General features: G+C 52.2%; 9 protein-coding genes across 9 annotated transcripts; 4 read left to right on the forward strand and 5 right to left on the reverse strand.

Moving 5' to 3' along the window:
- Window positions 1-794: 794 nt before the first annotated feature.
- N7477_000449 (uncharacterized protein) lies at window positions 795-1,644 on the forward strand (the record flags this gene model as incomplete). Its single annotated transcript, XM_056962112.1, has 2 exons — window positions 795-1,380; window positions 1,439-1,644. 2 exons carry the CDS (start codon window positions 795-797, stop codon window positions 1,642-1,644), a joined length of 792 nt encoding a protein of 263 aa, XP_056827115.1.
- Window positions 1,645-1,829: 185 nt separating this feature from the next.
- On the reverse strand, window positions 1,830-3,376 carry pex19 (putative peroxisomal membrane protein receptor Pex19; the record flags this gene model as incomplete). Its single annotated transcript, XM_056962113.1, has 3 exons — window positions 1,830-1,964; window positions 2,018-2,826; window positions 3,361-3,376. The coding sequence occupies 3 exons, from the start codon at window positions 3,374-3,376 to the stop codon at window positions 1,830-1,832; spliced, it is 960 nt and encodes a 319-aa protein (XP_056827116.1).
- Window positions 3,377-4,367: 991 nt separating this feature from the next.
- On the forward strand, window positions 4,368-5,746 carry N7477_000451 (bZIP transcription factor; the record flags this gene model as incomplete). Its single annotated transcript, XM_056962114.1, has 3 exons — window positions 4,368-4,553; window positions 4,659-4,875; window positions 4,932-5,746. 3 exons carry the CDS (start codon window positions 4,368-4,370, stop codon window positions 5,744-5,746), a joined length of 1,218 nt encoding a protein of 405 aa, XP_056827117.1.
- A 449-nt stretch (window positions 5,747-6,195) lies between these two features.
- On the forward strand, window positions 6,196-7,651 carry stm1 (uncharacterized protein; the record flags this gene model as incomplete). The annotated part of the gene is made up of 5 exons (XM_056962115.1): window positions 6,196-6,216; window positions 6,329-6,347; window positions 6,466-6,602; window positions 6,688-6,815; window positions 6,919-7,651. 5 exons carry the CDS (start codon window positions 6,196-6,198, stop codon window positions 7,649-7,651), a joined length of 1,038 nt encoding a protein of 345 aa, XP_056827118.1.
- Window positions 7,652-9,259: 1,608 nt separating this feature from the next.
- N7477_000453 (putative glutaminase) lies at window positions 9,260-11,872 on the reverse strand (the record flags this gene model as incomplete). Its single annotated transcript, XM_056962116.1, has 4 exons — window positions 9,260-9,898; window positions 9,953-10,083; window positions 10,132-11,546; window positions 11,604-11,872. The coding sequence occupies 4 exons, from the start codon at window positions 11,870-11,872 to the stop codon at window positions 9,260-9,262; spliced, it is 2,454 nt and encodes an 817-aa protein (XP_056827119.1).
- Window positions 11,873-13,206: 1,334 nt separating this feature from the next.
- On the forward strand, window positions 13,207-14,340 carry N7477_000454 (uncharacterized protein; the record flags this gene model as incomplete). Its single annotated transcript, XM_056962117.1, has 3 exons — window positions 13,207-13,518; window positions 13,598-13,777; window positions 13,840-14,340. The coding sequence occupies 3 exons, from the start codon at window positions 13,207-13,209 to the stop codon at window positions 14,338-14,340; spliced, it is 993 nt and encodes a 330-aa protein (XP_056827120.1).
- A 445-nt stretch (window positions 14,341-14,785) lies between these two features.
- On the reverse strand, window positions 14,786-16,420 carry dbp8 (ATP-dependent RNA helicase DBP8; the record flags this gene model as incomplete). The annotated part of the gene is made up of 3 exons (XM_056962118.1): window positions 14,786-15,845; window positions 15,919-16,221; window positions 16,290-16,420. 3 exons carry the CDS (start codon window positions 16,418-16,420, stop codon window positions 14,786-14,788), a joined length of 1,494 nt encoding a protein of 497 aa, XP_056827121.1.
- A 540-nt stretch (window positions 16,421-16,960) lies between these two features.
- N7477_000456 (anion exchange family protein) lies at window positions 16,961-19,270 on the reverse strand (the record flags this gene model as incomplete). Its single annotated transcript, XM_056962119.1, has 5 exons — window positions 16,961-17,847; window positions 17,908-18,404; window positions 18,456-18,543; window positions 18,594-18,742; window positions 18,906-19,270. The coding sequence occupies 5 exons, from the start codon at window positions 19,268-19,270 to the stop codon at window positions 16,961-16,963; spliced, it is 1,986 nt and encodes a 661-aa protein (XP_056827122.1).
- A 412-nt stretch (window positions 19,271-19,682) lies between these two features.
- On the reverse strand, window positions 19,683-21,914 carry bbp (putative zinc knuckle transcription factor/splicing factor MSL5/ZFM1; the record flags this gene model as incomplete). The annotated part of the gene is given in 9 exon segments (XM_056962120.1): window positions 19,683-19,817; window positions 19,829-20,272; window positions 20,336-20,556; window positions 20,612-20,720; window positions 20,775-20,983; window positions 21,204-21,243; window positions 21,322-21,421; window positions 21,482-21,695; window positions 21,761-21,914. The coding sequence occupies 9 exon segments, from the start codon at window positions 21,912-21,914 to the stop codon at window positions 19,683-19,685; spliced, it is 1,626 nt and encodes a 541-aa protein (XP_056827123.1).
- Window positions 21,915-22,382: the final 468 nt, after the last annotated feature.

Here is a 22,382-nt window from a genome sequence, read left to right on the forward strand (position 1 = left end):
TCTTTTCGGGCTGAACATTTCGCCCCTCCACTCCTTTCCGCATCATAGACTCGTCTTCACTCGTTTGAGCGTTATTTCGCAACCACCACATTCCTTATGATCGCACCTTGATTCTATGTTCTCTTTGGCACTTTTCGTCCTCTCGGTCTGCCTTGTTATCCCGTGTGATTCCCCAGCCAAAGCCCGTGGCTTTCCTTTACATGAATTTTGTCATATCTTGTTATTTAATACATTAGTTCTTTGAAACTTCTGTTCTTCGTGGGGGTAAAATTGGGAAAACAGTTATATTGGGATCCCTACTTCATGGACACGTAAACATGGGCCTCGGAGCGTATTCGCATTACGACTTTACAACTTTTCTATCGTGGTTCTCAAATACTGGATCGTATGTAGTAGCAAGAATTTCATCCAGGTATTAAGATACCGTTCCACTTTGCTGAAGACGCCATAGTCAAATAAAGTGCCAGAAATGAGGAGGAAATGGCAGGCTAACACATCCGCGAAGCAAGATGATCTGCCCAGATCAAATGGGCCAGACTCGTGCATTCCAAGAGTGACGTGCCTACGCGCCCATCACGTGGCGTGGAATACGCGTCGCGATGTGCAACCCAGCCTCTCACCTCATTGAAAAAGTCGTGATTTCCATCTAAGCTGATAAGGTTTAATTCATATCGCAATTCATGTGGACCTGATAATCCAATCTGAAGATCCCCGGACTCAGCAAAACCGCAACGCATTGCTACATCCGGACCAGGGAACCCACTGAGCCAAATCTCACCACTCCCACCGTCACCATGTTCGCAACACAATTACCCTCTTCCCCGTCAACTCCCTTCCGCCAAACGAGCCAGTTCTCACCAGCTCGGCCCTCGCCGCTGGGCCCGCGCAGCTCAAACATTGCGACGCCCCCATGGACGATGGGATCCCCGACGCGCCGAGGTCATTCTCAGAAACCCAGTTTTGACCGCCACGCGCAAAGCTCGCCTGCCTTTCCGACTTTCTCCATCAACAATGAGAATCAATCTCAACAGACCTCTCCTGATCTATTCGGCGCGTCGACGTCCTTTTTCCCACAGCAATCCAACGTGATGTCTCCCACCTCTCCATCGCCCTCGGCGCGTTCTAAGTACTCGGAGCGATATGCGTCGCAGATCGCGAATCCTGTGAAGACATCCAACTCGCTTGTGCGCTCAAAAACGCGCAAAATGTTTATCAATCGCGTGAAGAACGAGCGCGACAGCGGTCGCTTCGAGGCTCGTGGTGAGCAGATGATGATGATGGAACACTTGGCCGATAAGAGGAAGTGGGAGGAATCGATGGCACGAGATGCCGGCAGTGTTATGCCAGAGTTCGAGGCTGACGAGGATAATATGCTTCCTGGTGAGTTTCGCCTGGCATTACCAGACGACCTTTCGGACACCGGCTGATTACACTACAGATGAGGCCGACACGTCTGCTCTGAATGAATTTATATCCGAAGAAGAAGCCATGCAAATGGCCATGCAGGAGACGATTGCACAGAACGGTCAGCAACATCAATATCAGCCTCAGCCGAATACGTCTTTCAGCGATGACGAATACGACGATATTTTTATGACGATCTCGGAACCGGCACAATCGAATCAGGATATGGATATGTCGTGATTGTTGGGTCGTGTTACGGGTTTATTGCATCGAGTGGCGTTTTCCATTCCGGGTCTGAAAATCAGCGAATGCTTCGGAGTAAATTAAGGGTATCGACGTGGTTGTGTATATGTACAGTACAGAGCAAGCCGATGAACATATTCGTGTCTCAGGAAAAAGAAAAATTATCCGGATTCTTGAAATCTTTATTGTTGCGGGCAATCGGGTACTCCAGCCGGTCCTGCAGCACCTGCCGCGCCTCCCAGAGCACCTAGCCCTCCCAGGTCTTCCATGAGCGGGTTGGAAATCAGTTCCTCGGGCGGACTGCCTGCGGCTTGCATCTAAAGATTTCATCAGCATCAGAAACAGACACACAAGTCCAAAATGACCTCACCTCTTGCATCCGTTCCCAAATATACTCTCGACATTTAGGATCCTCGTCCGTATACCCAGGCTCCTCGAATTTGAGCACAATCTGCTTCACCACCTTGGCCTGCGTCTCATAGCGCTCCATATCCTCAACCGCAACCTTGCCATTCTCCTTATTCTCCTTGATCCACGGCCCGAACTTCCCATCCAACTCCTTCATGGGCTCATAAAGCATCTCTTTATTGGACAACTGCTCCATCATTCCCATAAACATCTTGGTCAAATCCCCGTCCTCGCCAGCGCCCGCCGCACCAGCCTCAACTGCCTTCAGCAACTGCGCCAACATATCATCCGACCCATCATCCTCGGTCGCCGCTTCGGTCGCCTTATTCCCAGACTCTCTCATGCGCTCCATCGTCCGCTGAATGGCATCGTTGAACGACTCAGGCTCACCACCAGCCGGCGCACTCGGCGCAGGCGCAGGGGCAGGCGCAGGTGACGCCTTCGCGCTTCCCGTTCCAGATCCCGCGCCAGACCCGCCCTCTTCGGCCATCACGTCCGCTAGGAGCTGTTTGAGGAAATCGCCTGGTGGGATTCCACTCTCCTCGAGCTGTTTCGCAAAGACATCTGCGCCTTGGTCTACAGCTTTTTGGAAGTCGGGTTGGTCTGCAGAAGGTATGCCGGGCGTGTTGCTCATCATGTTAGCCATGTCCTTCTCTAGCTGTTTCAGGAAGGCATCTTCGTCAAAGTCAGGAGGGGCGACGCCTGCTGAGGTGTCGGGCGCAGATACAGGTGCGGGTGCGGGTTGGGCGGCTTTGGGTTTGGAGAAGTCATCTAGGACGTCTGGTATTATTTTGTTAGTATGGCAGTTGGTGAGAGGAAGGTGAGGGGTATGGCGATACCATCCAGTTCGTCAAAGTCTGAGTCCTCGTCCGCGTCATTGTCATTATTGGGGTTTGGTTGATCAGCCTGTTTCTGCGGGGGGGTCTGCGGGCGCAGTAGTCGGTTCGGCTGAGGGGACGGATGTAGAATCATGCGGGCTAGGTTGGCCAGGTTGGCCAGGCTGACCGGAGGTTGCCATATTATGTGAGACCGAAGGTGACAAGGAATGCGAGCAAGCCGACAGCTCTCAGGGACGAGTGGACGGCGTGAATGTAGACAAGTGTTGATGGTCAGGTCTCGGCATGTGACGCGCCTGAGGTTGGCGGGGAACCGAACGCCGATCGCCGAGGGTTGACCACGGTAGACGGGAGACGCAACGTGCTATAGTATCACTGACACTACTAAGATTGAGGTAGGCTAAGGTAGACAAAAATCTTCCCCGATCTCGTATTCAATTTGCGATTATCGACATTGTTCACGACTGACAGCCTAGTTCACCCATCCCCCTCCCCCCGCACGGGAACTCGGGGCAAAATCTGCAACGCAGCCAAAATTGCATCATTGAAAAGGATCTGGGGGCCGAGCTCAATCGTGGCTTCTGACCGCGTGATCCCCGGAGTTTCTCGATGTTTTTCTTTTTTTTTTGCTAGTTTTTACTTTAGGTCTAAAGCACCTGACGTGCATTCCCCTGAAACCCCGCGGTGAACTCAAGGAGCATAGGCGGAAAGCGCCGTCGAACAACGTGCGCCCCGGTTGGCCCCGGTATCGGCTATTCGGCGAACCTTGGCTGATGCTCGTCAGAGTTTGCGTCCCTCGCCTCCCCTCGTGTTTCTTTTGACTACGCCGTATGGACCTTCTCCGCAGAAGTAATGCTAGGACCTGCAATGTACCCTCTATGTATCCCCTCCCTTAGTGTACTCCAGTACTTTCGTTCATGCCAGATCACAACGTACGACACTAGAGGAAAGGACCTTGCGAATTGGCCACTTGCATTGAAGCATCTGGGCCTCGAGTGGACTGGTGGACCCGGTGCCGTCAATGGTTGGCAACGCAGACTAGGAAGGCGATGAGAGGAAAAAAAAAGAAAAGGGAAAAGTCAATAGGCGAGGACGCCCCTCTCTTTTGCCCCAAATGCCCCAAGGAGCCTTGGGGTCGGACGAAACAACATTATTATTCGTTTAGTCAATCGCTTTACTCATTTCTCCCTTCCCTCCCCCAACACCCCGTTTATCTCCATTCTCTGACTCTTCCTTTCTCATAATCCAATTTTTTTTATGTCACTCTCTCGCCTCTCACTCGCTCATCCCGTTGCCGCCTAGCCGCGCGTCTCCTGCGTCTGTTGCCCTGTGAAATTTGCCAGTCGCGTTGTTTCTTGATCAAGCCCGTGGTTCGGCGGGGTGCTTTCAATCTTTGCGGTGCTGGTCCGTGTCCGAAGACCGGCCTGCAGGGGAAATTTGGATAGGGGAGCGAGTTGATCGAGGATCGTCCTTCCAATGGTCTCTATGGTCGAGACCTCTCATCCAGAGCATAATGACACGGTCATGGATCCTGTCGTGCCCAAGTCCGAACCGTTACCAGACGGTTCGATCAGTTCAAACGTGTCAACTCCCGAGGCTGAAGCCGAGCCTCTAACTCAGGACACCGCGCAGACTCAGAAGAGAAAGGGAGGCAGAAAACCTGTACGTAACCATTTCCATCCTTACAGTAATCCGGGGCCCCGCATTCTTTTGCCTTCCCATGTGGCCCTGTCTGGTTTGATATTCTTGTTACTTACCTCGCAATAGATCTATGCCACTTCGGAAGAGCGTAAGCAGCGCAACAGACAAGCGCAGGCGGCCTTCCGCGAGCGACGGACTGAGTATATCCGTCAGCTCGAGACCACCATCAAACGCAATGAGGATTCTTTGCAAAGTCTGCAGCAGAGTCACCGCAGTGCCGCAGATGAATGTTTGATGCTGCGATACAAAAATTCTTTGCTGGAGCGGATTCTGCTCGAGAAAGGTGGGTCCATCTTCCAACCCTCCAATTGACCACCATTGATTGACGCATTAATCTAGGCATTGACGTACAAGCGGAGCTACGATTGAAGACGGGGGCGCCGGGCGCCTCTGCAAAGGCGAACCCGATGCCTCCCAAGTCGGCATCAGGACCGCCTGGTCTTCGACCGGGACAAAGGCATGCCGCCGGTATCGCCTCCAAGCCGGATGCCTTCGGCATGTCGCAGCGGGAGGGTGCATATGGTGTGGCGTCTCCGCAGTTTCAGGCTACGCCTACCTCGCACGTGTCTTCACCGTCCCACGCCAAATCGCCTGGGTTCGGCTTTCAGGGGGGCATGTCACCCGTTGGAGTGGACTCGCAGAGCGGACGTCCCCAGCTGTTGCCACAGCCGCGGACCTTCAATAATCAAACCTCGCCGCCAGGCATGAGCATGCCGCAAACCGATCCCACTGATCCCAAGCCCCGGGGGCCACGGGGACGCAATGTTGCCGCCTATTACCCTTCTCCTTTCCAAAAGCATTACGACCAACTTGGTACGTACCCGCATCTTTTCCCATTGGTCGATGTGCAGCCGCTGACTCCTGCAGAACAAGAATATGATGCGCAGGCTGATCTTGTGGACGAAGACCACGAGAGCTCAGTAAATACGCCATACGGTGTTACGGGATTTACGCCACAGTCGGTAGCGTCCGGATCTCATATGACGGGGTTCAATGCTCCTCCCGGTGGGGACGCGAACCCCGGAGATTTCGGGAATCCAAACCATCTCATGGGCCAGTACGAGCCAATGTTGGATGCGGACCCATTCGGACTCAGTGCTAGCATGCATTTTCCGACACCGTTTAATTACGAGCAGAACAATTCTCGGACATGAGAACAAAAGTGATTTCGCATTGCCCCGGCGTTGGGATTGATACCAAAGTACAGTACATAGTTGTGTCTACAGTCTACTATGAAGCACCCTCTACAGTATATAACCTCGTAAAAAGTCAATTCACCCCTCTAGAGCCCCGAGACCACACAAATCAGCTCAAATTCGAGTTGATTTCGTAGTGAATGTATGATGCTATGCTCCGCCAGTGACGCCATGATACCCTAAGCCCTAGCCTGATTCGCTTAGTAAATCGGGCCTAACCGGATTCGTCGTGCACCACAAACCTCCTTCCTCTCACCTTGTAAACCACCTAAAGCCACCCCTTCATCATCATCGTCGAGGCCGGATCCTGTGCAGGTTCAGCCTTGTGCCCGTTTTTACTTATACTGATCTGTTTGTGATCGTCGAGAACCTTCCCGTTCGGAAGGTCTCCGCAACAGACAGGCGTCATGACCGAAATCCGGTCCAAGGTACGCTGAACTCGACGGAGCTTCGAGATGTGCTTCGCGACAGCACAATTGAGCTTGGGCGGTGCATCGAAACTATGGCTAACCTTCGTCTGCTTTTTTCTGCCCTCAATAGAACCTCTACGAGCTTCTTGGTGAGTTTCTCCCCCTCCCTCTAGTCCCGGATAACCCCTCCTTCCCACCTACTCGCACCATCACTCGCAAGCTCCGTATACCATCGCCCACTAACCTTTTTTTTTCTCTCAATTCCAGGCAATGACCCTGAGCTCGACCCTAACAGACCCGCGCCTCCCCCACTAAGGCCGTCGACCGCCCCATTGCCCGCTCTGGCAAGCGCGATGCTCCCAAGGAGGCTCCCACCGCCGCTCCCCGCGAGGGCAACAACCGCCGTGGTGGCCGCGTGACCGCCGGCAACGAGGCCGGTATGTTATCGTGCTTAGTCGATAGTATCGGAGGAACTGACAGATTCTATAGCTTTCCGTGACCGCAACGCTGGTCGCAACAACAACCGCTCCAAGCCCACTGACGAGGCTGAGCAGCCCCCCCCGCGGCGGCCGTGGTGGCCGTGGCCGTGGTGACCGTCAGTCCCGCACTGGTCAGACGTAAGCGACCCTCACCCTGTGCCGGCAGAAGAAGACACGAACATCGAGATCGCTTCAAGTTGCCGGGCATATTTTCGAGAACGAGGACTAACAACCATTTTAGCGACACTCGCAAGCAGGTCCAGCAGGGCTGGGGTGCCGAGAGCGGCGAGAAGGCCTGGGATGATGAGCGCCAGGGTGAGAAGCTCGCCAAGGCTGAGGAGAACGCTCCCGAGACCCCCGCCGAGGAGATTGAGGAGCCCGACAACTCCAAGTCCTTCAGCGACTACCTCGCTGAGAAGGCCGCCCGCGAGAGCCTGGCTGCCAAGCCCGTCCGTGCCGCCAACGAGGGTGTGAAGGAGGACAAGAAGTGGGCCAACGCCAAGGAGGTTGAGCACAAGGAAGAGGAGGCTTACTTCCAGGGTGCTGGCGAGAAGACCCAGCGCCAGAAGCAGCGCAAGGAGAAGAACTTCCTTGACGTTGACCTGCGCTACGTTGAGCAGCCCCGCTCCAGCCCCGCCCCCCGTGGTGGCCGTGGTGGCCGTGGCGGTGACCGCGCTCCCCGTGGTGACCGTCCTCCTCGCGGTGCTCCTCGCGGTGGTGCTCCCCGTGGCTCTGGTGCCCCCCCGTGGTGCTCCTGCTGCTGGCGCTCCTCGCGGCGGCCGTGGTGCCCCCCGTGGCCCCGCCGGTCCTACCGTCGACGAGAAGAACTTCCCCAGCCTGGGCGGCAACTAAATGCTTCCAACGCCCCTCCCGGTGTCCTCGACGGGACTGCCTTTCCTGGGCCTCTTCCCTTGACTCTCTCTCCGTCATGCCCGTTCTCTAGGTGCGGTATCGCACTTGGGGGATCTTTCTGATCTTGCATGAGTCCATGGAAATTCAGCTAGTGCGATACATCATGGAAATTTCGCGAGTTTGTTTTTCTTTTTGATGCGACAGGGTGGATGGAGAGTGGAAGATGGAATTGGTTGTTGAACTTATCAGGGAAGGCTTCAATAAAAAAAACTAGTCACCCGGCTGTCGAACAGAGAGCCGGGTTCTTTTTGTGTGCTCTTGACATGTTTCTTCGGATGTGGATGTGTGCAAACGTGAATTGGATGACTGAAAGTCAACAGGCTCATGTAATTTGATTTTAAACCCACAATTCCTGAGAAATCTAGTGACGCAATGAAATCCTTCATCTGAATTCTGATGTTATCGGGCTGTGGCTCGTAAGATGTCGCGGTTGTATATCCCGACCTCGGGAGATGTTCTAGTGACACTACTGGGACTGATATGTACAACCTGGGCCCATGTATGGCACCGGAGCAAACAGTCTGCTCAAAGTACAAGACTGAAAGGCGTCCAGCATTGACTCGATATCGAGGTAATTAATTTGTCTTGCAAATCGTGTCAACAATTAACATCTATCCTTCCGTTCCCATGATCCCGATGACTTTCTAGGGTGACCGAAAGTTCACCTGGAAGTATTCTGAAGTGACCTCATCATCTCAGGGCTAAAATGTAACCTCGCCGCCCAAGGGATGAACAGGGTGGTTTTGTCAGTCTGATCTTACGTATTGCCTTCACTTTTCCTGCTGAGGCTACTGGCGAGATGTAATTTCCTGGTAGATTGGAAGGCATTATTAACGAGAGCGCTGAAGTCTGCTGTATTTTTGTTGTTCGGTGAGAAAATAAATGAATATGGATAGCTTCGTTGGGGAACAAGACTTTATCCGAAGAACCCTGGAATATCGATTTGACGATAATGCTACCGAGAAGTACCTAGCTAAACTGGTGCACTTCAACCTGGAGCTCATATACACTCTATTGACATGGAGGCATATCGTGCTGTACTTCCAACTACAGGACCTGTTCTCGCGATACGGGATGTCTGGTTATTATGCAGTACATATTACTTCTTGTTCTCCGTGAAGAAGTAGTGAAGACTCCTTTTATTGATGCTGGGCTTTGTGCTATGTTGAGCCAGCTGTATGCTGTGGCGGATGTGATTATAGATATTACGACGATGGCGGCATGGCTGCTTGATTTTGTAACGCTTTGTGTGAAGTAACCATATTTTATATTCCAAGGTGTAAGATAGGTGTTCTCATACCTGCTGAGGCTTTTTGGGAGCCGTTGTTACCTCGCCGGGTCCCCTCCACTTTCCTTCTTCTCTCTTCATGGAGTGAACCTCGTTAACACAGTTTTATAGTTATATTTCTTTAAGCTGTGTGGAGATTCTGAATCCATGTAAATCTGTCGCTCGATACTGTATCGAAAACAAGATGAAAAAGTTTATTTGGATATATCCACTTCAAACTCCCCGGCTATCTACCGGGCCTGAGAAGATGCACAGATACAGACTTAGGAATTGTCATGCTACCGGGGACATCAAAGAAAATCAAAAGAGCAAACAGCAGTCAACAGCTACCGCGTTCAATCCTTCGCATCCCATCCCCAATGAGTCCACCATGAACAATAGCTCAAAGCTCTCCATCCCCATGGTGGTTCCGAGACGGATGAGTGAACTGCTCAGCCGCAGTCTGGGCATTCTGAGCCCAAACCTGAATAGTCTCCTCATCTACATCGTCCAAGAAGGACAGCCCCTTCATCGCACGACCACCGCAAGCCCGCTCAAGCGCCAAGAACGCAAAATGACCGCCGATAACAGGGCGTGCAAAGAAGTTCGGACCGGGGAAGTTCCCATCACCTTCAGTGTTGTGCAGATCTGTGAACGGGCGATCTGTAACAGTCTCATTGACCCAACGCGCAACAGACTCCAGGATCTCCGAACGGACGGGCTTGGATGCAACGGCCATCGAGAAAAATTCCCAGTCCGTCTTGGTGTAAAGGTGTCGACTGTCGAGGGGCAGACCGAACTTCTGGCGCACGTAGTGGTACCACACGGACTGCTTCTGGTAGATGTGACGAGGAACAAAGCCGGGCGACTCGGCCTTGCTGGATGAGCTTGTGCCTTCGAGGTGGAAACAGAGCTGGGCGTCGGCATAGAGGTTGTAGATGGTGGTCCACGAGCCGTACCAGTCGTAGGCGAGTTTGGCGTGTGTGCCGTCGCGGGACATGCCGAGTTCTTCCCACTTGGCGATGTACTTGTCGGCAATATCCTGCTTTGTATTAGTCGGGTACTCTACGAGTTTACACAGGCATGTGGATCTCACCTTGAAGTATGAAGCGTCATCGTCATGACTGGTCAACTCGGCCAGCTTGCTCATCGCCTTGATGCCGACAATTCCTTTCAAGGCAAGGTTGGTTTGCAGGGCCAACCAGCCGGCGAAATCGTCAGTAGAAACTGTAATTCGATGAGCATCCGTTCAGCAGTTTTCTGCTCCATACTTACGTTGATTAGCGGGCTCCAGAGAGAATTCAACTAGATACCCAGTCCATTGCTTCCAGAGACGGTAGCTACGCTTCACCCATTTCTCAGCCAAGCGATGTCCCTCTATGCCACCACCCCATTTGCCATCTTGGTAGACGACACCGGACAAAGCCTGCAGGTTGTTCAGAGGGAAGAGTCCGGATGACTCGGTCAAGAGTTTCGCGGGACTCGATCCCTCGGTAGACCAGATGGAAGACGCTTCAGACAATTCCTCATACTGAAGTGAATTGGCAATAGCCAGGCCCATGATGAGGATGTTACCGCACTCCTCCACCGGCATGTATTCATCATTACCATCGGGGTGACCAGTGGCATTAGGGAAGTGGGTGCCCAAATCGTGCATCGCGTACGTATTAGGATACTGTCCACTCAGCATATGCTCAATGAGTGGCTCTAGCAGATACGCCAGCCAGCGCGGGTTGGTGTACAAGAAGAAGGGGAAAGCCGGGAAGATCACATCAATGGTTTGGAAGTTACCATTGGAGGAAATCTCCTTGAGGAAAAGGATGGGGTTGTCTGGGGTACCTGAGAACGTGGTGGCGCCCATCACCTGGCGCGCAGAAAGAGCAACAATGTCGACGTAATCATCGGCGCCCGAGAGATAGGCATCTTTGGCCACTTGTTGGGAGTAGTTAGATGCCAGAGCGCTGGCCGCGGCGTAATCATTATAGTGAAAGGTGAAAAGCTCTTCAGTGGTCGGGAACCAAGATTCCCAAAGAGGGCGCATCATGGTGAGTCCGCGCGCAGCAGCATACTGCACAACAGGTGTTTGGACGAGTCCGAGGGTGAATGTGACGCTAAGGGAGCCCGATTCAGTTGGTCGACCAAGGTTGAAAGACTTCGAAAAGGCGAAGACTGGCGTTCGGTCACGGATGGCGCGCCACTGTTCATCATTCTTGTTGCGTAGCCCTCCAGAGCTGGCAAAGTTTCGCCTCACCTTGTCTGCCTCGCCGGACTCGTATTGAGCAGTGGCAGGTCCGGTGAAGTGGAGAGTACCCCATTCACCACGATCGCGAATCTCAGTGAATAGAAGCTCGGTGGTTCGGCGAACCTGCCATCGTTGAAGGCTTGGCTTCTTATTCTTGTCTCCGATGTTCATCGTATCCCACTCCCACTTGAGCTGGGCTCCAGTATCTCCGCTCAGCCAACGGCCGTCCACGTCCATGTAGATGTTGACATCTGTCTCGCCTTTTACATCAATGGTTATGTAAGAGGCCGGAATCGACTGCCGCAGAGTAGATGTCGGTGTGATAGGAGAAAGGAATGAGACTGTGATGTGGAGTGGTTTAGAGCCATCAGTGTCAATGCGATAGGTAAAGTTTGTCGTCGAGGCGTCGTAGTTGTGTCCGAGATAGTTGGGATATTTAACTTGATACCTGCGGTCAAATCATGAGCCATCATGCTGTGAAGGAACCACTGGGGCTCGCTCGTACTCTTCATTTGAGCCCAAGGAATCCTGCGGCTTGCCGAGGAGAGGATACACGGATCCCTGGCTTGGTATCTGGGCCATCAACGACAGCCCAATCTCGTCTCCCGTGTAGAACATGGGCCAGCTGGACCAGGGTGCATCGCGAGCATTGCCGAGCCAGGTACTCAGGTAGGGGTTCCGCACGGTTAACGGCAGAACCGGGGGTGTGAGGCTAGAAGCTGAACTGACTACGGCCTGAGTGACCGCAGCCAGAACAGCGAGTGATAACTGCATACTGGCAGCTGTTTCTTCCAAGGAACGACAGGTGTGACAGGAATTGCTTGTACCACAGTCACTTCGGACCGAGGAGTGTGGAAGCGTGAAACGAAGGAGCGCAGGAATGTGCAGGCGGAAATGCGGGGAACGATCAGCGCAGCTGAGATCGACTGACCTTGGTCAACCCCGAGGCATCTCTTGATTCGTTGACAAGAGGCTCGTCGCCTGAAATAAAACGCCCGATGCACTGCCAATTGGGCCCTGTTCCTCATTCCACGGTTGTGCACCAAATGAGCCTCGGAGGTCGAGATAACTCCAATGATGTCATGCGACGCAGCTTCAGGCTCTGATGCAGTGGGAGAGGCTGGATTTTGAGTATTCAAGGGCCAGCATATTACAATTGCAATAGATGTCGTGAAGACTATGGTGACTTTATTACTCCTATCACGATTCGGGAGCTAGGAGATTTACATCAATTCCAAATCTTCATGCGAGTGTGTTTTATATATTATTTTTTGTTGCTTCCAAGACGGTAACCCACTCTTCTATATTCCTGTCCATGCAGGTTCCAATTGCATTACTTGACGAGAGTGGGGTTTGCCCCCTCAGGAAAACGAGGGCATTGCATAAGAAGCAGCGCACACTATTTTATGCTAGAGGGTTGAATGTGCATCTCAAAGTGCTAAACTCATCGGGGCCCAGGGTTATCGATAAGCGTCGCGGTCCACGGCACAGAGAGCGCGAGGCAAGAATTCAAGAGAAAACGCGCCATTGGCCTGGTTTGGGGTCTAGTTTGAAAAAGAACACAAATATATTACCCTAGAAAGAGCATTGTAAGGCAGAGTTCATACTGATATCGTTCCTTTCTTTTTTATTTACTATCCATGCGATAAATGAAAATCTTCGCAAGCCACCTCGCACCGATAATGAGTAACAGTCAAAACCAACACAACACACACACAGACACAGATCAATGGGACTGTTCCAAAGAAACGGACGTTTCCTACTTAGCCCAGCCCCTAAGTCAGGGCAACCCGTGGACGCGTGCTCAACACGACGGGGTGGAGCCGCGTCCGTGCATCTATACAAAGCTAGTAAGGTATTGGGGGACTATACGCGATTGACGCGACCGTTCTGTCTGAACATCCTTGCTCTCGAATTTCTTCGATTCTCCATTTCTCTCACATTTTGTGAAAACACTTGAACACACTTTGATCTGCCAGTGTTACCGGTGTTGCCCACATTGTTCGCGTGGTACACGAGATCACGCCTCCGCTTCCCCCACTTGTATCCTGCTTGCTGCTCTACACCCTCCTCTCCCACACCCGCCCGGTCTCAGAGTACGCTCCAATATGCAGTCAACCTCAGTGCACTTCAGTCCCGTGAAGGACGGACGTCGCGTACTCGGTGAGAAAGACACCAACGCGTGTCTGTCGCCCGCCCACCAGAGCAAACAGTCGCTCGCGGACGCCACAACCCCAGTCAAACGGACCCTGTTCATGAACATATCGCCCAAGAAGCTCCTACCCTCACCGATATTTGCTGGCCAAAAACGGACGAGGGACCAGGTGGACGAGGCCGATGTAAAGGTCGAACACGCGCAGGAGCCGCGGGGTCTTGAGGAAGAGAGCTCCCAATCAACAGTCAAGAATGCCAGCCAACAGGTAAGCTTACAGATATGACCACAGAGGTAGAACAAGAAGTACGGGTGAGCAATTAGCTAATTTGAATGTTTCACCTTAGCTCGATCAAGACTCGGACACAGTCGGAGTCCGCGTTTTAACACCGTCCTCCGAGCTAGAACGCGACCAGACCCAAGAGCAGATGGATACATACAGACCCTCAACCGCGTCACAAAGCTCAGAACAAGACACAAAACCTATTCCAGAAGACCCGGACGCGCGAAAGATCTTCATACAAGAAGTAAGCGGGGCTCTTGGACTCTTGTCTTTCCGCAAGGGCATGTGCTAACTGCGTTCTTCTAGAAAGCAGCCCTTCTCCGCAACACGCTCCAATCTGCGATGCGCAATGTCACCGATCACCAAATCGATCGTCGAGTGTCTGAACTCGAAGCACACAGCCGGAAATGTCCTCGCCTCTCGTTCTCCGCTCTCTCATCTCCTCTGCCATACGGAAAATATGCCACACCTTCTCACTTCCGCACGCCTCGCATCGGCACAACTTCCGACCTGAGCTCCACTCCTTTTCAACAGACACCTGATCTCCCTATGCAACAATCAACGGGCCGTGCAAAGGCTTCTCATCGCACTCCTCCCCGTACGCTTGGATCTCCAATGCAATTGAGTAGCCCTCCAGCTACAGTTGTTCGCGTTGCTCACAGTCGCGATGCTACTGGGGGTTCAAGGCGCGACAATGATGCTATGCAAGACCATTTGTCGCCCTCACAAAGAGGAGACGCGGTCGATGGTTTGCTCAAGCTCATGAGCACTGCCGAGCGAAACAGCACCCCAGGTTCATGGACTTAATGAGTCTAGAGGATCCCCTTAGAACTATGTTAACGACGCGTCTTATCTCACTCGCGACACCTGGGTTTAGACCGAAAATCTCGCATTCTCAAATGATGAAGTGTGCTGTAACGAACACATTCATAATGTTTTGGATACCATACGCCTGAGTATTGGCCTTGGAGACATTATGGACGCTCTAATCTTGGAACAGGAGGCGTCACTCAGGAACCGATTCTTAACACTTACAATCAATGATACCACCTGTATACTCTTCATTCACCAGGTCTTTAGAAAGAATCCCAGTTCTAGGCAAGAGTAAACGTAGGTTTTGTACGAAATTGGTGTTGATTTAAAGACTGTGATAACTGGAATGGCCCATAAGAGGAATCAGCATCGCTAAAGTAATTATTGATTCTAAAAATGGTATCAAGTACATATGCAGATATACAGATTGTCGTTCAATTTACCTGACCTTCTTGAGCTTGTTTCGCTTACGACCCAGAACGTCACGCCCCTCCTCGATCTCCCCAGTAGCCTCACGCTTCGCGGAGCCAACCTCCTTGAGAACTCCAGTGCGAGTGACACGGCCCTCAATGCTGACACCTTCCTCAGCCCACTCTTCCATCGCGCGTCCAACACGCTGCTCGATGGCGAGCACGAGCTCAACATCACGCTGCCCGACAAGCGTGACAGCCTCACCGGACCGACCAGCACGAGCCGTACGACCAACACGGTGCACGTAGTCGTCTGGATTACGTGGCACATCGAAGTTGATGACAAGACTGACGGACGGAATATCCAAACCACGCGATGCGACATCGGTCGCAACCAACACCCGGGCAGCGGATGCGCGGAATCGAGCGAGGTTGGAGGTACGCTCAGACTGAGGGAGGATACTGTGGAGGGAGGTTGCACGGTGACCAAGACGGCGCAAAAGACGCTCGAGCAGATCGGCAGTCTTGGTGTGGTTGCAGAAGACGATGGCGGATTTGGAGATGTTTTCCTCGGTAGACAAAAGCACATGCAGGAAGGCTTCACGATGTGTCATGGGGACCTTCAAGTAAGTCTGCTTGAGAGTAGGCGGGATATTGCCTTGGTTCTCGGTTGAGACCTCGGTCACGAAAATCGGGGGTTTGCCCTCAGGGCGAGGCATCGACTTCAATGCGCGAACCTCCGCGGTCAAAGTGGCAGTGAATAAAAGTGTTTGGCGCTCCGAGGAGGGAGGCAGACAAGAGAGACAGGTTTCCACGTCTGGCAGCATGCTGCCTTGACCACTTGCTAGCAGTCGGTCTGCTTCATCGAGTACAACCATCTTGACACGGCGTAAACCTGCAATCGTATCCTCTCCAGAAGACTTAATGTGATCTGCGAGTCGTCCAGGGGTTGCGATGACGACGTGGGGACGTTGCGCGAGAGCGATTGCCTGGGGGCGCATGTCGGTGCCTCCAGTGATGAGAATGGGTTTCATGCTCTGAGCAGATCCGACAGCCTTGAATTGTTCGTAGATCTGCAGCGCAAGTTCTCTGTGGAAAGAAGAATAAGATAAGTATGCTGATTCATTGGGATGCGTGGGGTTTGATCTCTGACTGCACATACCTTGTTGGCGTCAATACAACAGCGAAGATTCCAAACGGATCTGCCGCCCACTTTTGCAAGATAGGAACTGCGAAAGCCATGGTCTTTCCCGAACCAGTGCGACTTCCACCAATACAATCCCGACCCTTCAAGATCTCAGGAATACACGCCTTTTGAATCGCCGTAGGCCGGCGAATGGCCAAAGTCGTCAATGAGCCAACGAGCCATGGAGCAACTTTCAGAGCACCAAAAGTGGACTCTTCACTGCGCAATCCAATTTCAAGAGCGTCCGCAATAGTGACAGGCTCCTCCTCGTCGGTCACCCTCGACTTCACGGTGTCATCCTTCTTCTTGATGCGGGAGAGGGTGGGAGCGGAGCCGGCGCAACATACTCGTCATCTGATTCCGACTCGGAGAGACGGCGGCGCTTGGGTGCACGGTCTTGGACGCTGTGTTGACTCTCCTCGGAGTGGTCAGATGAATATGAGTCCTCAGACTGCAAATTCTCATTTGAGGACGCCATTATTGCTCGCTGCTTTGGGTTGGGGAAATAATTTTGCGGCAGAAAAAGTTATCTTTAATCTGGCGGTGAAAGCTTGATGCACTGACTTTTAGGCATGAATTCTCTCGGTCTCTCACGTGATCAGGTCTGGACTATGAACTGTATGAACGGAAGGAAGGAAAGCGAAGGGGGAGATCGTGGTACAGCCGCGCTAGTGAGAAAGTGCCAACAAAATAAAAAGACTTCCCTCTACTAGTTCTCGCTTGATTCCTTTTGGGCTAGAAATCTCCCTGTCCTTGTAGACACCTGTTTTGGTCCTTTTCCGATGTCTTCTAATTAATGACTTCAATACGACCCATCAGACAAGTCATTGCCGTCTTGTTCGGCTCATCCAAATGATATCGCTAGTCTGACTGTGTGCCTAGGAGTCAAAGGGGCATTAGTTTAGATTGAAGTCTTTGTCAAGAAGTTAAAAGTTTATTACTCTTTGAAAAGATCAAGTTGATGTTAAGTATCGTATAGTTACAGTCCATTTTGAGCCCATTGAATGTGGCCCGCAATTCAGTCCATCCGGCTCGTTGTGTTTCTCCTCGTCATAGACGACCGAGTCGTCATTTCATATGCGTCGCCGCTCTCAAGGTCATTATTCTCAATCACAGGTTCCGAGGAAGAAGATGGGCGGCCCCTCAAAACACCATCGCCTCCATTGGGAAGGCCATCGGTTGCGCTAGTCGTCGCCTCTTCTGTCTCTTCATCTAGCCCATGCGTGCCGCCAACACTCTCCATAGTAAACGAACTAGCTGTTGGAGCGTCCAGAGCAGCCAATTCCTCGCGAGTAAACCACAAAGGGAAGAGGAAAGAACGTACGGGAACCAAGAGAAGAATGATCACAGGGAAACCAATGGCAGCGATGGTTTGGGTTATAGCAAAAGTTGCACCGAAACCAATGAGCTCGATGATGACAAATACCCAGATGGCAGCGCGGCGATTGAGTCGCTTAAGAGGATTTGAGGCTGGTGTGAAGTTCTTGTCTTGAGCAAGGAAAATGAGCTTTTGAGTGATACCATTACCCTGAAGGGCTTGAACACCCATGATAAAGAATAGGCCGGCCATGACGCCTTGCGGAATCAGGTGAAGGACGATGAGAAGGGGGCCGGTCATTGTGCCGAGAGTCAAGAGGCCCTGCGCAAAGTTGCTGACTCGCTGCTCCACTACGTGATCTGTGATGCGAACGGCCTTGCCCTTGTTGGACTCGTCTTCGTCTGCTACTTGGCGCGTGACGCAAAGGGCAGCAGTGTGGAAAGGCGCCTGCGGAATGAGACCATTGGGGAAGGGTATTCCAAGCAAACCAGCAACGAAGGTGGTAAGACCAAGGAGCCAAAGGTCCCAGTGGAAACCGGCTGGCTTGCGGAGAGGAAACTCTGTCCCTTGTGCAATGAGAGAAGAGACTATCGGGAAAGATTAGTATTAATATATCGAACTGACGATATCATTTCGGGGTCACCAACCATTATGATCAAAGTAGAACAGGATAGTCAGGAGAAGGGCAAATGGAATAGCCAAAAAGATGTCCCCAACGTCGAGGTCCCAGAAACGGACCAGCCACGACCTATCTAGTGTGGGGAAGAATGCTTTGCTGGTAGGAAGCACGGCGACATTGACATCCTTCATGTGACCGATATGGACGAAGCCAGTGAAAAATATGATGACCAGCGGCGTGCCATAGTCTTCAAGGAATTTCCGCACGTATCGACTGAAAAGGTTGCTGTTACCCAATTCGCCACAAATCCATGCAGCCATCAAGACAAGAAGCGCTACCATGATTGCCAGGTAGGCGGAGGTTTCGCCAACGGAGCCCCACTGACGGGTCAAGACCTGTATACCCTTCTGGATGTAGATACAGGCAACGTAAAACCCGAAGATATCACACGAGAAGCGAGTCACGTATTTAAGTCCATTGCAAGCATTTGTAATTGCCAGAATCCAATGCATAATCAATGACCAACTAGTTTCCATGTTAAACATGTCGCTGGCGAGTCAAGAGGGCGCAACTTACATGCCAATCCAGCACATGAATGGAAGGTATGGAGTACCTCGAGGAGTTACAATATCATAGACTGTGTAATTGAACACAGTGATAGGGCCTCGGTCGATCTCAGCCGAAGTGCTTGTTTATGACAGAGGAAAGACTCACCGGTAACACCCACGATGACCAAAGGTTGAGCAGCGAGGAGAGCAAATACAACGGCTCCTAGAACAGAGGCAAGCAGGACCTCATTGACACCGAAACTTTGGTTTGTCTTCTCAAACATGTCTAGAGAGAAGGCAAGGGCAGGTAAGATACTGCAACAACCGTAAGCGCACTGCTGTACAACGGTATTGTTGGATGAGAACGAGCGTGGCTCAAGTCTCAGATGAACAGGAACAACATCACACCAGGCGAGACATTAGACTGGAAGGAGCACAGGAAATGAACCTTTAAAGGGAAGGCAACGGAGAATCATACTTAGCAAAATACATGTATACAGTCGCCGGCACAATGCGATAATCCCACGCATCAGTCCAATCACTCCAGTAATAGGGAGCTCTTCGCTTGACATCATTGATCATTCCACGGAACAACCGAACGCGCCACCATTTTGGCTGCGAGGACTGAGCAGAAGTCGCCGTCGCCGGGCGATGCATATCCTCTTGCACAGGTCCTTGTTGCGTTGCGGATGAATTCGAGAGCCGCGAAGCATGAGATTTGCCCGAGCGGATAGACGATATGCGCTGGGACTGCCAAGAAGGTCTTCGCTGCAAAGATGAGGCGGAAGCGTGCATATTGGGACCCGAGGGGAGGGCAAAGTCCCCGTGAGATGATCCCTGCATGTGTGGTTTATCAATTAGGCCGATGATGGAAATAGGATGATCCCCAAGCAAAAATTTAACTCAAAATGCTAATCAGCCGGAGATATAACAGGTATTGGCAGATTATTGATTTGCGGGGAGTCAAAAATTGGAGGGCTGTGAGCCAAAGACTGGCATGTGGGGCCTCAGGCATCACTGGGGAAATCTCACGTCAATGCTACGAAACTACACATACTCTGGCGTGTCAAAGCTAAATTTGACTACGAATACATGGGCATGGAATTTCAAAGTTCATGACGTGATCAATGGTTGAAAATATTACGTGACAGAGATATAAAGAAACCTAGAAAGCTGTTCTTTGGCATCATAGCGAAACGAAACCTTTCTCCACAACTTTTCTCGACTAGAAGACCATTTGTAGAATCGAAATTCCTCACGCCGGAGGCGGGGAGGGGGGGGGCTGATCGCTAGGAGGAGGTGGAGGAGGTTGATTGCCAGGGGGAGGAGGAGGAGGCTGGTCGCCAGGAGGAGGCGGGGGAGGAGGGCTACCAGCACCGCCATAAGCCATCTGAGGCATACCCGGAGGAGGAGCAGCCATGCCAGGAGGGTAAGCGTAACCTCCATAACCGCCATATCCGTACGAAGCTTGGCCACCAGGAGGTGCCGGTTGCTGCCAAGGAGCAGCACCAGGCGGAGCACCGGGAGCGGTGCCAGGTGCAGCATATCCGGCCTGAGCTCCATAGCCGCCGTAATCGCCACCTCGACTTTGCTGAGCAGCAGCCCAAGGGGAGGAGCACCGTAGTCACCACCGCCACCTCCACCGCGGGATCCGTAGTCGTCGCGACGGTTGTCACGGCCTCGCTGTTGCCAAGGAGCGACGTCACTGGCAGGAGGACCAGGAGGACCGCGCTGCCAGGGCTTCGCGTCACCCTCGTCAGGGTGGCCACCCTGCTCAGGGCCAGCCTCAATACGACGGGGCGGGTAGTCGACAGGAGCACCACCGGACAGTTCGTTCATGAGTTGCTAGAATGGAGAGTTAGAAATGAAAGGACAATTAGTGAGACACAATTGAAAAAGAAAACTCACCTCCATCTCACGGTCGACAGCATCGCCAGTGCCGATAGCACGAGGAGCACCACGGCCACCAGCAGCACCACCACCGGCGTTGTTGCGCCAGTCGCTGCCTCTCTGGCGGTCGGGACAATCGCGGGCCATGTGTCCGGCGTTGCCACAGACGCGACAGATAATGTTGGCAGTGAAGTTGCGCTGCTCGGGACAGTCGTACTTGCGATGTCCAATTTGACCACCTATTAAACGATCAGAATTTGTGGCACACGGTAATAGATGGTAATTTAGACTTACAGTTCTGACAAGCTTGGTTCTCATCATCACGGAGAGTACCGTTGAGAGCAGCCAGCTCACGAAGCTGGTTGCGCTTGAGCTCGTTCTGGCCTTCGGGAATAGAAGCGGCCTGGAATGTTAAGTTAGTATGTCAACCATGTAAATATTAGGAGGTCTAGCTTACCGTCTCAATGACATTGTGAACCAGCTTCTTAGCTTTGTTCACCTTCTCTTCGGTATCGGCCATGATCAAACAGTGAAGGTCTTCCTCCTGGTTGCTAGCGTGAGCGGCGTCAGATCGACCCTTGCCCTCCTTGACGGAACCTTTGCCGCGAATGGCGATCTTGGCACCAGACTCGGTCTCCATTTTCTTCAGGGTGTTTCCACGAGGTCCTATAAGTAAGCCAACTTTAAAAAAGATAGCAAAGAGCTAAGTGTTAGTTCATCCGGTAATTGTAAAGCGCGCAGAGCAGTGTGCAACATCAAGCACCCAACATTTAGCAAGAAACGGGCCGAGGACATCCGAGGAAATCTCGTCGACTCGAGTCGAGCAGGGTGCCCTTCAAAAGCATGGTGAAGGGATAGTTAGGAGTTAGAGGGTTAGTTATCATACTGAAGTTAATCTCTGGATAGTCATTGACTGGGACGTAGACCTTCTCTTGGGTCTTGGTGGGACGTCTGTAGTCTGAGGGCGGGTGGTAGTTAGGGATGGTCTTCATGGCCTTTTCGACCAGCTTGTGACGCTCATCCTCGAGGCGCTTGCGGTAGCGGTACTCGCGGGTGTTCACACGTCTACCAAAGTTGTCGTACTGCGGCGGGGGCGAAGGAGATCTGCATGAAAGTTAGTATCTGGTGTGTTGCGTCGGCGCGTGTCTCCTGAAGTGTACATACCTGTCACCATCAGCTGGGACCACGTCGTTGATCCGAAGCTTCTGGCTGATCTCTTCGATGCGCAGATGCAGGGTGTAAGCCTCAAGTTGTTCGCTGGTGAAGTTCGCCATGATCATCGTGGGCAGGCCCATCAGACCGGCGGCCTTATTCTCTTGCTGGTCTCCCCAGCGGTTGCGCTTCTTGCGCCTCTTCACGCCATCGGCCGCGGGCTCGGCTATTCCAGGAAAAACAACGGTCAGAAAAAACACCCTTGCGAAGTACTTGTATGGAGAAACATACCTCGAATGGGACTGCGGCCACGCTTAGGGCCATCAGGCACAGAGGAAGGAGTCGCGGTGCGACTATCATCTTCCTCCTCCTCCCCGAACCCACGGCGTCGGCTGCCCAGAGGGATGTTATTAGAGCCTGTGATGCCTTGATTGCGCCAAGCCATGACTCTTCAAATTCCAAAAAGGTCGTAGGTGGTGTGACGAGTCTTCATGGAAGAAGCTCCCGTTCAGTGAAAAGTGGCCACGCACCACGTGACTGGGACAAAGCGGTATGCTCACTCTGCCGGGCGGTGGGCATATTCGCAGTTATGAATGGCTCTCAGTGAGCTGCATGATCACGTGCACTAAAAGCTATCTGATCATTGGCTAGTGTTTCCATCAAAAGCTTATTTCTCTCTTTATTTACTCTTTTTGCCTACCTACTACTCTCTGCCACAATGACTGTTCACAACGTCTGGCTACAAGTATCCTTCAACCTCTGGAATTTCATTGTAAGGCACAGTGAAAGACCATGCTAGAGGGAAAACCTCCCTCACTCTGACCTCGAACCGCTTCCAGGGCCAGTCAAATTTCAATCATGTTCCTTCAACAGAGGCCTCATCTATGGTCAAATTGATATTTCGATTGATGAG

Source organism: Penicillium maclennaniae, assembly GCF_028827695.1.
Source record: "Penicillium maclennaniae strain IBT 15551 chromosome Unknown utg000001l:1.0-3280838.0:1.0-3283122.0, whole genome shotgun sequence".
Lineage (NCBI taxonomy): Eukaryota > Fungi > Ascomycota > Eurotiomycetes > Eurotiales > Aspergillaceae > Penicillium > Penicillium maclennaniae.